Source organism: Callionymus lyra, chromosome 12 (genome assembly GCF_982586985.1).
Source record: "Callionymus lyra chromosome 12, fCalLyr1.hap1.1, whole genome shotgun sequence".
Taxonomy (NCBI): domain Eukaryota; kingdom Metazoa; phylum Chordata; class Actinopteri; order Syngnathiformes; family Callionymidae; genus Callionymus; species Callionymus lyra.
This window is the reverse complement of record NC_141829.1, coordinates 8,576,584-8,589,824: the sequence shown is the minus strand read 5'-3', so window position 1 is coordinate 8,589,824 and position 13,241 is coordinate 8,576,584. Positions and strand designations below refer to the sequence as shown.

The window sequence follows — 13,241 nt, the reverse complement described above, 5'->3', positions numbered from 1 at the left end:
GGATAGAGGATCTTTGTACCGTAAATGGACGGATGAAGTGATGAATGACTGGAAACCATTCTAGATGTTTCCAGATGAAGGTCACAGAGTCTGGTCCCAGAAGAGCCAGCGATTCCTGGCCTCCTCTCTCGTCACCTTCTTCTCTCGATGCTTCTATCAAGAAGAGATCGTCGAGGTCCCTGAGCCGTCCAAGGAAGACGACTAGAACCCAGGTACCCGGGGGTCACCAAGAAACCAATCCTGCTGTAGTGAAGTGGAAGATCCTGTAGGAGACTTCTCCTCTACTGAAAATAATGGAATTCTGAGAGTATAATCCTCACGTCTGTTTCACTGTTCTACAAAAACTGATGATGTCACTGACTTACTCATGCAGGTGCCTTTACCTCATCACGTCAAGAAACCGTTTCCATGACTATTTTGCAACACGTCGGACTGTGAGCTCACCCAGATTGATAACTTTAAGATATTTATTTTGTGTCTGAGCCAGTGAGAGACGAGGATCGGCAACAGATGAGTCGTTCTGAATGAATAAATGGCAACTTCTGATCAACACAATTACTTTTTTTCCAATCGCTTTTGCGTCACAGACCACACTTGAACCAAGATCAGAACTTTTAGATACCCATACTTAAAGGGCCGATCTCACCGGGCTGGAGACTAGTTTGCAACCTGGTGGCGACTCTGCAACGCTTCTTCGACACAAGACGAGTCAAGAATTTTTAGGGAATTTAAACATATCTGAGACATCTCAGCGAATATTGAGACCAAGAAGAGCACCTTGCGACAGCGTCTGTAACTACTTTAAGGTAGTATCTCACTGGCAGCCTAGAAATTGCTGGTGCTCTGACCAGGGCGACATCTCCAAGACGTCTCCTGCCGGGGTGACAACCAATTTGCACAGAAGTCTCTTCCGCCGATAAGATACTACCTTAAGACCAAAAGCAATAAATAAAAACAAGTCCCTACCGAGACACACAGACACCAAGATCAAGAGGGACCAATCGTTTTTAAAGACTGATATGAACAAGGAAGCCCAGACTGGGTGAAAGACAACCTAGAACAGTTCACATGAAGACTGAAACAGGCTAGGAACTAGACCAAGACCCTAACAGGAGGGCGAGACCACGACAAATAAGGACTTCAAGAGAATGAAGTATCAGGTATAACCATAAAGACAGAATAAAGACTGTTAGAGGTCAAGTGCAACAGAGGAGTCAAGACTTTTACAGATTACAGTTGGAAGATATTGCATCCCAAATCCACAAAAACAAGACCACCCAAACAAACCCCCAAGGCAAAAAAAATTCACTTCCAAAAGTCAGGATAAACCCTATGCCATGTTAGTAATTTTGGGGGCGAAAACTGACTTCAATCGAGGGGTTTAAGGCAGAAATAAATGCATCAAGTCAAGAAAAAAAATTATTGTGAATGTTTTTTAAACTCATACAGGGAACTGGACTGGTTAAAAAAAAGTTTATCCGACATAGACTATCCGATAACCTGCATGTTATGGTTGGAAAACGATCACCTGTAGAAACAGAACTGGACAATACACTTGTCATATGTATCGCTGCCGGGAAATGAACCCACAACTGTTATTGCTCTAATTTTCTGCAACTGGACCACCAGAGTTCTCTGCAAGGTGTTTTTTCTGTGGCTCTGAGACTCTGAAGTGTGCGGGCGGTCTGTTCCAGAAATCATTTGGTGTCTGTCTCACGTCTGTTCACCACCTTCATGTAGCACTAAAATAAAAAGCTGTCACACTTTTCCTGAGTCACACAAAATATGTTCCTTTTTTTTTGCACATGTTTAGTGTTGACACATTTATTTGTTAGGAATATAGACCTACTTTCTTTTGGGCTACATTTAAAACAACTATTTTCACTCCAGAAATATCTTTACCAGGTTCCTACAGTACATGTATTGTAGTTTTACACCAAATTAATATAGAATAAAAAAAAGACAAGATATTATCAATATGATATCTCAAATCATGCACTTCTCTAAGTGCAATACTTTGCAGTACACTGTAAGACACTGTCTCAAATCAAACACTATTGCTACACACTTCAAATGAGTCGACAGTTTCTTCTTCTACTACTTTTTAACACTTATTGCAACCAGTCGTTGAAACACTATAACCGACAATGGACAGCACTTTTTCCAATTGAAACAAGTTATTAAGTTGTTTTTCATTGTGTTATTATTGTTGTTGTGTTGTTTTTTGGTAAAATTTGTGTTTTCTCAAGACATTTACTCTGGTACCTGCTCCGAAGAAGTGTCTTCAGTGATGTATCTTTCCTTTAGTGTCATCTACGTCACTAAGATGGCGGCTGTTAAGGGTGGAAAGTGTCCATCGATCCACACTCAATTTTCTGGCCGTATGAGTGTGCAAATTGAGTGCGCTACATTTTTGCACACTGCTCATCGGGACACACTTGTGCACTCAAAATATGAAGTGTAAAAGTGCGCGATTTGGGATCCACCCTAAGACAAGACAAAGATATTCGGCGGTCAAGACAGAGACAAGACCAAAACTGTATATAGTGTATAAAGTCCAAGACACCTGATATATATCAAATAAAACAAAAACAAACATTTTATTTCCTTTACCAAAATGCAACATGTTGTTCCAGAAAGGTATTTAATACTTTTCTCTGAACTCTGTTTCCTCTGTCAGTCTCGACTAGTCTTGATCTCAGTCCGAGGCCGAGACCAGGCCGAGGATGAATGCATTCAACACAGAGGTGAGACCTAGACCCTAAAAAAGTGGTCTCAGGACTGATCTAAAGCGCTACAAACACAGCCCTGCAAAACTTAAAAATATGGCCTTTACAAATACACTCATTTTAAAAGTACAACCCCTGAAAATGGTACAGCACTCTAACCCTTTGCAGGAGCCAAGGTCTCGAGCAGGCAGGTGATTTAGACCAGGAAAATAAAAAATGTTACAAATATATATAAAATAATTAGTTTTTTGGGGAAAGGTCGAGGTATTTAAGTATTAAGTCATTAAATTTGGTGAAATGTTTTTTTCTGCGTTTGTTTATACATAAAAAAAAATATTTTTTAAGTAATTTGAAGTTTCTTGTGTGTGTTTCTACTGCGTCCTCAGAAACATCTCCAGTAATCAGCCCAGTTTTAAGGTTTTTCTTTATTGATAATCATCACTATCGGACAATCACAGTAGCCCCGCTCCTCACCCGCCGCCCGGTCCCAGTTAAAACAACGAGGAAAAAAAAAAAAAGACAAGAGAACGAACTTTACAAAATCCCTCCTAGGAAGAGAACCGAGAGTAAAACCTAAAGTGGGAAAAAAGAGTGAGGGTCAGGACGTCCAGGGTTGGAATCCGTCCCCCTGTAGACTTCTGAGATCCTGCGTCTCAAAAATAGAGTTATTTACACACTCTACTGCTTTGTCTGTACAAAAGGTGTTGGCCTCCGTAGACATGCACACACCTGCCAAATGTCTATTCACATCAGTTCATCGACGACATTACACTGTGAGAGTGTGACCAGAGGCTGCCTTCACACCACAGGTGTTTTTTTTTCAATCTTCCTCTCGTGAGATGTTGCTTGACGAGGTAATCCGTCATCTTATCTCGACACAGGTGGGAACCACTGCTGTCGTCCTCTCTGAATGCTTCATGAAGCTTCATGCATCTTTATTTTCTGAGCCCCCTACAGTTGCTTCTTCCTCCTTCTAAATACCTAAACAGTCGAGAAGTTAAAGGGCATGGAGCGCCATCTTCTGGCGAAGAGAAGAAACTTCTGTCGTTTTGTTGACGTAGTCTAATAAAACTTCTACCATACTTAAATATCGCTCTAGTCCATGATCCGATCCTCTATTAATCTTTCCGTGAAACCTAAAACTAAGATATATAAATAGATATAATGTACTTTATTAAAAGATGTAGATTGCTCCTCTAGGAAATTAGAAAATATCGAAAGAGAAAGTGGATTTTTTTTATTGTCTTCATGCTGTGAATATAGATCTTGATCTATTGACCTGTTGTTATATTTAAAATGTAAATATATATATTATTATTTATTATTTATAATATTATTTAAGTGTTTCATATTTCATTTACTTTAAACTCAAAAATATTGTCATAAGGGCCAAGAAAATAAACATTTTGACAAACCGATCTTAGTAGAGGACAAAGTTTGACTTTCCAGTTCCGTTTGTTTTATCTTCGTTGTATTGACCACTGCATTCTCCTCCTTTTACTTTGATTTTTAATAAATTATCTTGAGTTTTTCTCTTGGTTAAGAAACCATCTCAACTCTTCTTGGTCAAAACTAGCACCGATTAGATCCTGCTTGGTCCAGACCTAGTTTAGCTGATTCACTCTCGAATCAAGGTAGCTGATCCTCATCCCTAATCTTTGTTGAGCATGAAACCCTGTGGTGTGAAAGCGGCCATGTTTGGCATAAGATTAACGGAAGTCTCACATTTCCAGGATCTGTAGACTACATCTGAGGCAAAACTATGTTTTCGCCTCTTCATCTATGAGATGTACAACTGGGTGGGGGGTTTGCGGTCCCACGAAGGGCCCTGGCGGTGGAACGTCGAGACTCTTGAGGGAATTGCACTTTCTGATGTTTTTTTTTTTGCTGATTCGCAGATGATGGTGTTGTTTATTCATGAGAAGATAAAAGTGATGAAAAGACTTGTGTTCTCTTCTTCCAGAGAGACGAAGGAGTGAGTTGAAAAAGGGGGGAGGATGAGTCATGCACTTGGGAGGGTGGCTCTTAAGACGCGGCACAGGTGCAGGTGGTCTTCGTGTGCTTTGCTCGGGAAGCTGATAAAACGTCTACGTCGTCTCCGGAGTCGTCGAGTGTCTAGCGCACATTTACACACACGGTCCTCACGCACACAAACACTTCGTCAGTCGCAGTTAGTTCCGCATCAGGGAGGAACCTCGGTTTCCAGGCCGTGACGAGTCGTATATCAAAAAATCCTTTCCAATGTTTTCTTTTTGGATCTACTCTTCCTCCTCGTCCTCGTCCTCGCTCGGCGGTAGCAGTTCCTCCTTCAGACAATCTCGGTAGAAGCTGGTCAACGTGGCGGCGAGGTGCTGGCGACTGTGCCGGGACAGGAAGTGACCCTCGTCTGGGTAGATCTGGAAGACGGATGGAGAGAGTTGAGATAAGATGGATGGATGGATAGACTTTGTTAATTAGGGTCCAGTTCACAGCAAGTTTCATAAAAAACGGACCAAGAACAAAGTGCAAACAGAAGAACTAAGCGCAAATATAAAGAACATTGAGCAAAATAAAGAACATAGATCAAAGGTAATAAAACAAAGAAAATGATACAAAGATTAACATAGAATAGAATCATCTTTTCACTCCTCTCCTGCCCCTAAACTCAGAATTACACAATATAATAGCACGAGGAATGAATGAGTCCCTGAGTCTATTAGTGTTGCATCACAGGAGGAGCATTCGTGCTGCATCTGCTTCTCTGTTCACTGATGACAGTGTTAAGAGGACGACTGTCATCATCCTCGATGGACCTGCTCTAGTAGAAGAACTCACATTTCCCCGATCCTTAAAACTCTTCACTGGCTGCCAGTTTCTTTCAGGATCATTTTAAAATTCTGGTTCTTACTTTCAGATCTATTCATGGTCAGACCTTCCATCAGTGATCTGATCCAGACTTACACCCCAGCTCGGGCTCTGAGGTCTGTGGATCAGAATCTACTGATGGTTCCTGAACTTCCGGACCAGAGGAGAGAAATCCTTCCAGACTGTTGCTCCTAAGCTTTGGAACCATCTCTGTGTTTGATGATCTACTGACTCCTTGACCGTTTGAGTATATATTTTATTGAGAATTGTTTTAATTTTTTAAGCACTTTGTGACCCTGGTCTCCGTCACTGACCTGCATGGAGTAGTTTGCGCCGACTTTCACCAGGTTCTTGACGAGCTCGGCGCTGTGCTGGAAATGGATGTTTGCTGCAAGAAACGCACAAAGAAAAAGGAAGCCGTCAGCACATTTGGGTTTCGAGGAACGATCACAATCGAGTCGGCGCCGACCAATTTCACATTCATCATACTTTCCACCTGCCAATGTTTCACGCGACGAAACGGCAAAACGGCCGAGATAAGCGCTTATCTTCAGTTTTTTCTCGGCGAGGAAAAACCAATCGCCCGCCTCCTCGCCCGGGATCATTGTCTCTTACCGTCGGCGGTGGCGTGGACCAGCATCAGCGTCTGCTCCCTCAGAGCGTGAACGTTCTGCAGCACGCTGGAGAACTAAGGCACAGAGAATATGACCAACAGTTTTTTTTTTAATAACATTGAAGGTACTTTGCTGTGAAATTGTCCAACCCGAAAAAAAAGAGATGTAATTGGTTTAGTAATTTAATTAAACTCCTAAATGTATGTTTGGAAATTTTTAATTGAGGGAAAAAAGAATATGGGAAATTAAATTGGAACTAGAACATTTTTATTTCCAGAAGAAAATGCAGCGTGAATGCTGACTCTGCTTAAACTGTGAAACATCCCATAATAGAATGAAATCTAGTAAAATAGAAGTAGTAGTGTCATTAGTAGTAAAAGTAAAAGAACTGGAATGAATAGTAAATGTAGAAGTAGTAGTGAAATAAGTAGTAAAACTAGAAGTAGTAGAAAAGTAAATGTACTAGTGTAATTAGTAGTAAAAGTAGAAGTAGTGGAATTAGTAGTAAATGAAGAAGTAGTAGTGGAAGAAAAAAGTAAAATTAGAAGTAGTAGACAGTTAAAAGTAGTAGTAGAATTAGTAGTCAAAGTAGAAGAGTGTAATTAGTAGTAAATGTAGAAGTAGCAGCGGGAAAAAAAGGAAAACTAGAAGTAGTAGAAAATTAAAAGTAGTAGTGGAATTAGTAGTAAAAGAAGAAGAATTGGAATTAGTAGTAAAAGTAGAAGTAGAAGAATCAGTAGAATCACCCAGTTGTAGAAGTGGAAGTGGAAAAAGGATTAAACGTAGTAGACAATTAAAAGTAGTAGTAGAATTAATAGTAAAAGTAGGAGTAGTAGCGGAATAAGTAGTAAAACTAGAAGTAGTAGAAAATTAAAAGTAGTAGTGGAATTAGTAGTAAAAGTAAAAGAAGTAGAAACGTAAAATTAGTAGTAGAATTAGTAGTAAAAGTATAAGTAGTAGGTCACAGTGGACGGAGTTGAAAAAGGGTTGAATGTTTTCCCCATTGAAATGAATGGGGGAAAAAAAGGGTAGAAACAGAGGAATAATAGAAAGAGTGGAAGATATAAAAGAAAGATTGAACATAGCCCTCATTTCAGAAACGAGCTGAATTGATAAAAGTTTGAACTGTTTGGATAAAATTTGTGGGAGCAAAATCGGCACAAAGTTTAGGATCATTCAATTGTGTGAATGCTGGGAAGCATTCACACAATTATGAATGCTGTTTACCAGCATTCACACAATTATAATTAATTATTTTCTAATGTTAAATAATTTAACCAATTCAAAAAATACTTGGTAGAAAACGATTATTTTAGTTGAGTCAAAAAAGGTCAATTTTCTGATTTTGTTTCTCATAGTGTAGTTTTTCCACCAGCGGTGAGAGAAACATTTTAAAGATTTAGAAAAACAGTGTCTTTCTATCGTTCAGTTTAAGTCAAATTTCTTCTTTTTCCCCCCCGACACAGAAACTCTCTCCAAACAGTGGAGTTAAAGGAAGGTTGTCGCTCTCGCTCCGACAACAGCTGCGCTCGCCGGCTGCGACTCGACGCTCTCAGCGACGCTGCAAATGTAAAGAGTGAAAGTAAACACACCTGGTATCTGTTGTCGTCTCGTAACGGCAGGCCCAGGTATCGCTCCGAGAAGGCCGACGCTGTGCAAAGAGGAGAGTTAACCAACTGTCACCGAGGCTTATGGTGCGAGGTTACATTTGAAAAATGGTCTTTTGGACAAAATTAATTTGAACATACTTTTAAAATTAACCAACAAGTGGTTATCGTCGAAATACATGTTGAAAAATATGTTATGATATCATGGTGCGCTTTTGTTGATTCAGTATTTTTAAATTCAATTTCAATTCATGTTATTTGTATCCAGAGATGCTTTTTAAAAAACTTGTAAAAAAGGCCAAAAATCAACGTCTCTGAAAACAAGAAATAATGTCGGAAAAAACTAAAGAATGATATCTGATGGACCATGTGAACACAAATAATTGTTGCCCAAATGTGTAAAATGGTTTTTTTTCGAAAGCTAAGAAAAAGGTATAAATCAACCTATTTTTACCACGAAAACTTGTAAAAAAAAGGCCAAAAAAGCAACATCTCTGAAAACAGGAATTGTCGGAAAAACAATTTTTGCTTAGAGGCGCACATTTAAACATTACTATTATTAGAAAAGACAGACGAATAAAGAAAAGTGCCATGAATATTATGGATAAAATTGAAAAAAACAACAACTTGTTATCAAGCCATGAAATTACAAATAGTTTAAAAGTTTCTTTAATCGTGTACTACTTGTTTTTTTAAAATTGTATTCAAACAAATTAATCAAGTATATTCAATAAGAAAAAGGATATAATAAAAATAAATAAAAAAGGGTTTATAAAATATAACACTATATAAGACAATGTCTTTTTATCGTTTATTTGAAGTCTAATTTCTTTGCTGCTCGACACAGAAACTCTCTCTAAACAGATGAGTAAAGGTAATAAATAAACATTTTATATTATATATTGATTCGACTTCTGTTATTTATTAAATTGTTATTTATTCTTCTTGCTTATTGTTTATCGTTTCTGCTGGTCAGTCTCTAGATCTTGACATTACCAACATTTTTTTAAAGATTTTTGAGCGCCGACTACTACATAAAATTGGTTTAAGGTCAATAAGTAGAACAAGATTAAATACATAACAGGCAACTGATTATTGGGACTATTTTCGCATAATTCTTCTAATAAAATGAAAGGATTTTAAGTGCACCTGATGAAAAGTATGTCATCTTGGAATGAAAAATCTATATAATCAGTATCCCAAAAAATTATATATATACTGTATATATATATAAATATAAAATAAAATCAGGTTTAAATGTATCATCAGGGAGAAGAAATCATCAGAAAATGGACAGATAATAAAAAAAGGTTGTTACACAAAAGAAAACCAATTTTCCCCCCAAACTAATGAGGATATTTATAAACCAGCCCCCAGGTCTCAACCCTGGGTAACTGCATACAAATCAATTATTAACAGAGCAGGTAGACAAAATAAGCGACATATTTTTATAGAGATTTTAGTGCAGACTGAATTATATTTCGGGGGGTTGGTGGGTGGTGGGGGTTAGTGGGGGTCGGTGACATCACACCACATGACTCACCATAAAGTTTCCAGTCGGTCACTGGCGACATGGCACAAGCACATTTGAAGACATTATCAGTGGACTTGAGCATCATCAGTGCTAAATAAGCCCCGTAGCCCTGCAATGAGAAAAAAAAAAAAACTTAAATTCTTCGCGGGTCAGATCTTCGTTGAACAAAAGTGTGTTTCGACCACTGCGACACTTACCTTTCCGAACACAGCTATCCGAGTCCTGTCGATGTATGGAAACTTCAGCAAATATCTGGAATATTGAGAGAAACATGGAATTATTTCAATTCAAATAAAATATGTTTGAATTCTCAAATGGCTTAAAACTTATGTGTTGATTTAAGTGTCATGAATAGATCTTGGACCTCTAAGTGTCTTTTTGTACAAAACTCTCTTTTAATTGAAATATTAACATTAGAAAATGATCTTAAGCCCCGCCCACTGAACACAATTGGATTTTCTCAAACCAAAATCATGTTGCCTCCCCAACCACACCCACTCTGCTGTGATTGGTCAAGCATATAGGTTTGTCACTGCGCGTCATGAATCCAGGAAGTCTCCATCTCCAAGGGAATCCTTGTATAAACAAAGTGGGTGTGATTACAGCTGGCTGGAGGAGGAGTGAAGCCTTTATTATGTCATAATGGACTCTCGTAACCTCGTTCGCCCAGATTTCAGACAAACTTTATAAAGTAATAACATGGTCATGATGCGGGATTTACTGCATCTTAGACTTCAACATTACAAACATTTAAGTCAGGAGTTTTTCGCATTAGTTGCCTTTTAAGAAAAGTTGAGCAACAACGTACTCCACAGCCGCGATCTGGTCCTGAACGTCCACCGTCCCAAGCCTCTGGTAGACCTCCTGCAGGATCCTCTGGCCCTGGAAGCCGCTGCCTCGGCCGTCCAGACGAGCCACGATCACGTTGTCCCCGCTGACCAGCACCGAGTCCCAGCTGAGGCTGTAGAGGTCGCTCACGGCCTGCTCCCCGGGAGCACTGTCACTGCAGATGGAAAGGGAAACATTGAAATAAATAATTCAGTCGAGGGGAAAAATGAAAATTGGACAAAAAGTAACACGTTGGAAAAGACTCTTACATGATCAGCAGGACGCCATAGTGTCGGGACTCGGAGAAGTCTGGCGGGTACGAGATCTGGAGTGGAAGATCTGTCACCAGAGGACAGAAAGTCCCCGGAGTCAGTGATCACGTGAGAATCAGAGAAACGAACTTCTCACCGAAATGTTCCATCGGGACCGTTCGGAAGTCCATGAGCTGGATCCTCTTTAAATTGAGAGCAGCTTTCAGCAGAGAGTTGTTCTCCAGGATGAAGTAGTCTGAGGAGCAGAGCGAGAATAGAAACCTCACAATATGGACACCTTCCAGACTGTGAACTCGGCTATAAAGCGGTTCCTCTGAAGAGAGTTAAAAGCTCTGAAGAGGAAGCGGAACACAAAACGGCATCACAGAAAAAAGGAAAGATTAAAGTTCTTCTAAATGATATTAGTCTTCAGTGAAAAATGGAAAGAAAGTTTCGGAAAAGGTTTCACGAAACAGCAAATGAGGTTTCATGATACAGTGTTGTCGTTTTAATAGGTAGGTGGCACTCTAATTTAAAAAAGGATTTCATTGAATAAGTGGTTTAGAAACAGAGTTCTATCGAGTTTCCTTTGAAAATGAGGAAACTGTTTCATGAAAACCTGACCAAACCAATAGTGCTCAACGAAGCAGCAACTATAGGAAAAGTTACTGACTATTGGTCGTAACGAAGGTTATCTTGGAAAACATTTTCAATTTAGTAAAGTCCGACATCCTGTCTTTGGACTCTCCCCTGAGGCTCGGCATTGGTAAGAAGTCTAGGTCAGAACGGCTAAGACTGAGAGAGAAATAAAAGAGGGAAATGATGACACATAACCATTCAATTATTTGAATGTTTAAAATGACGAACTTTTGTGTCCAAGATTTTCACACATGCGTCTACATTCGTTTGGATATCATTTCGTTTCTGACTCCCCCTAGTGTTAGAACAATGGATTTGCGATGTCATTGTAAAAGAAAAAAACATATTCTTGGGTCAGTTTTATCTTCCTTCAAAGAGTTCTCTTAGTGCTTGAGCCACAGCAATCAAGACGCCTATTTGAACTACCTAAGTCAAGATCTGTGGACCAGATCAAAGTCTCTCAAGTCTCTCTTTTGATAATCCTGTTTCTGACTTTTTTGTACTTTCATCTATTTGAGTGTTTTAATTTGTAATGTATTTCTAAGCGAGTGTGTTGACCTGTGTGTAATTAAAAAAAAAAAAAATCTGTTTCTAGGATCCCTGATTTAACCTTTTGTTTCCCATTTTGTTCCCTGGTTCGGTGGACGCTTTGCTTTTTGGACAGTCAGAGATATTGGACTCTTTGTTTAGTATATTTGGGATTATATGGATTGGACTTTCGTTATTTGTTAAATTGTTATTTATTCTATTTGTTTAATGTTTCCACTAGTCAGTCTCTGCCTCATTCAGATCCTTACATTACCAACATTTTGAAAGATTTTTGAGGATTACCTAACTTCCTGTTTCAGAATTGTTTGTACTTTTATCTTTTTTGCCTCTGTATTTGAGTGCTTTTATTTTATTTTTTATTTTTGTATCTGTTTCCAGGTTCCCTGATTTAAACTTTTGTTTCGTTTTATTCCCTGTTTTGTATTGATTTGACTTTTGTTATTTATTAAATTGTTATTTATTCTACCAGTTTATTGTTTCTTCTGGTCAATCTCTGCCTCACTTGACTTTACCAACATTTTGAAAGATTTTTGAGCGCCGACTACAACATAAAATTGGTTCAAGGTCAATAAATACAACCAGAACAACAGATTATAAGGCCCATTTTCGCATCATTTTTTTTATACAATGAAAGAATTTTGCACCTAATAGTCCAAATAGTACTTAATCTTGAAATGAACAATAAAATAAATCTGTTATACAAAGAAAAATAGTTTCCAAGCACCAAACCAAAATGGAAAAAAGAAACGTGACGGGCGGCTGACGATCCGCACAGAAACAGAATCATAATCAAATGTGTCATTTCGTCTCAAAAGTTCTATTTCATGAACCAATTTCACCAACAATGACCGCCTTCCATTTATTTATCCATTTCTGCGTCCATTCAGACCAGTTTAAAAGCAGCACGAGATGGAAATCATCCAGCAGTTCTAATAGAAAAACCCAAAATCAATAGCTGTCTCATTATGAAACCGCCCGGGTCTCAGAGTTCCCAGCTGTGGTTGGAGGGTCTATCCAAATAACCCCGAGCAAATTGCTTGCTTTTGGGCTGTGCAGCTGTTAACTTTGGGGGGGCGGAGAGACAAAGTCACACATGCACAGATGCAGTTTGTTTGTCGGTGAACGTGCGCTCCCGCAATCATACATGATGGACGACGCCACATTTCCCATGAATATAAATCTAAAGATAACGGCGGATTATCCAAAAATCCACGGCAAATAGAAGCAAAAGCGCGTTCGCTGATTATGACTCGCAGCTGACTTTGTTTGCTCTGCTCTCACCAGAGTTTGTTTGTGGCTCACGGTCGTGGGCAGCTGGTTAAATAGTCGCTCGTTTCAAGGGCAAATGTTCCCGACCAGATATTCATGACGGACGGAAGACGAGGATAAAAATCTGAAGTAAAGAGTTCATAAATCAAGATGGATCTGGTCATTGACCCTGAAACTTATTCAAATATATATTTTTCTTGTTTCTCGTCATCAATCTTTCTCTCTTCTTTGGCCGTCCACACTCTGGTTCTACTCGAGTTTTCTGCCTGTTGAAAGATATTTTTTCCTTGCCACTGTCTTTTTTTTCTCTTCTCTCTTGTAGTGTTATTCAAACTGTAAAGTGTCTTGAGATAACTTTGTTGTGATTCAACACTTGA

The 13,241-nt window shown here is 38.9% G+C and overlaps 2 protein-coding genes across 3 annotated transcripts in view; one reads left to right on the top strand and one right to left on the bottom strand.

Annotated features, from left to right (window-relative positions):
* The window catches only part of LOC148068154 (inactive dipeptidyl peptidase 10-like), a 68,520-nt gene extending 66,793 nt beyond the window's left edge, over positions 1-1,727 (top strand). Inside the window, exon 26 of the mRNA XM_087804828.1 lies at positions 65-1,727. Within this exon, the coding sequence (XP_087660954.1) occupies positions 65-205 (141 nt within the window). The 3' untranslated portion in view covers positions 206-1,727. The remainder of the gene's footprint in view (positions 1-64) is intronic.
* Positions 1,728-3,139: 1,412 nt separating this feature from the next.
* The window catches only part of dpp10 (dipeptidyl-peptidase 10 (non-functional)), a 161,188-nt gene continuing 151,086 nt past the window's right edge, over positions 3,140-13,241 (bottom strand). For both annotated transcript variants that reach the window (XM_087804827.1, XM_087804826.1), the window contains exons 18-26: positions 10,565-10,663; positions 10,426-10,495; positions 10,137-10,331; positions 9,526-9,580; positions 9,338-9,437; positions 7,780-7,838; positions 6,189-6,261; positions 5,888-5,961; positions 3,140-5,125 (exon numbers count right to left, since the gene is read on the bottom strand). In XM_087804827.1, the coding sequence (XP_087660953.1) occupies positions 4,988-5,125; positions 5,888-5,961; positions 6,189-6,261; positions 7,780-7,838; positions 9,338-9,437; positions 9,526-9,580; positions 10,137-10,331; positions 10,426-10,495; positions 10,565-10,663 (863 nt within the window). In that variant the 3' untranslated portion in view covers positions 3,140-4,987. The remainder of the gene's footprint in view (positions 5,126-5,887; positions 5,962-6,188; positions 6,262-7,779; positions 7,839-9,337; positions 9,438-9,525; positions 9,581-10,136; positions 10,332-10,425; positions 10,496-10,564; positions 10,664-13,241) is intronic.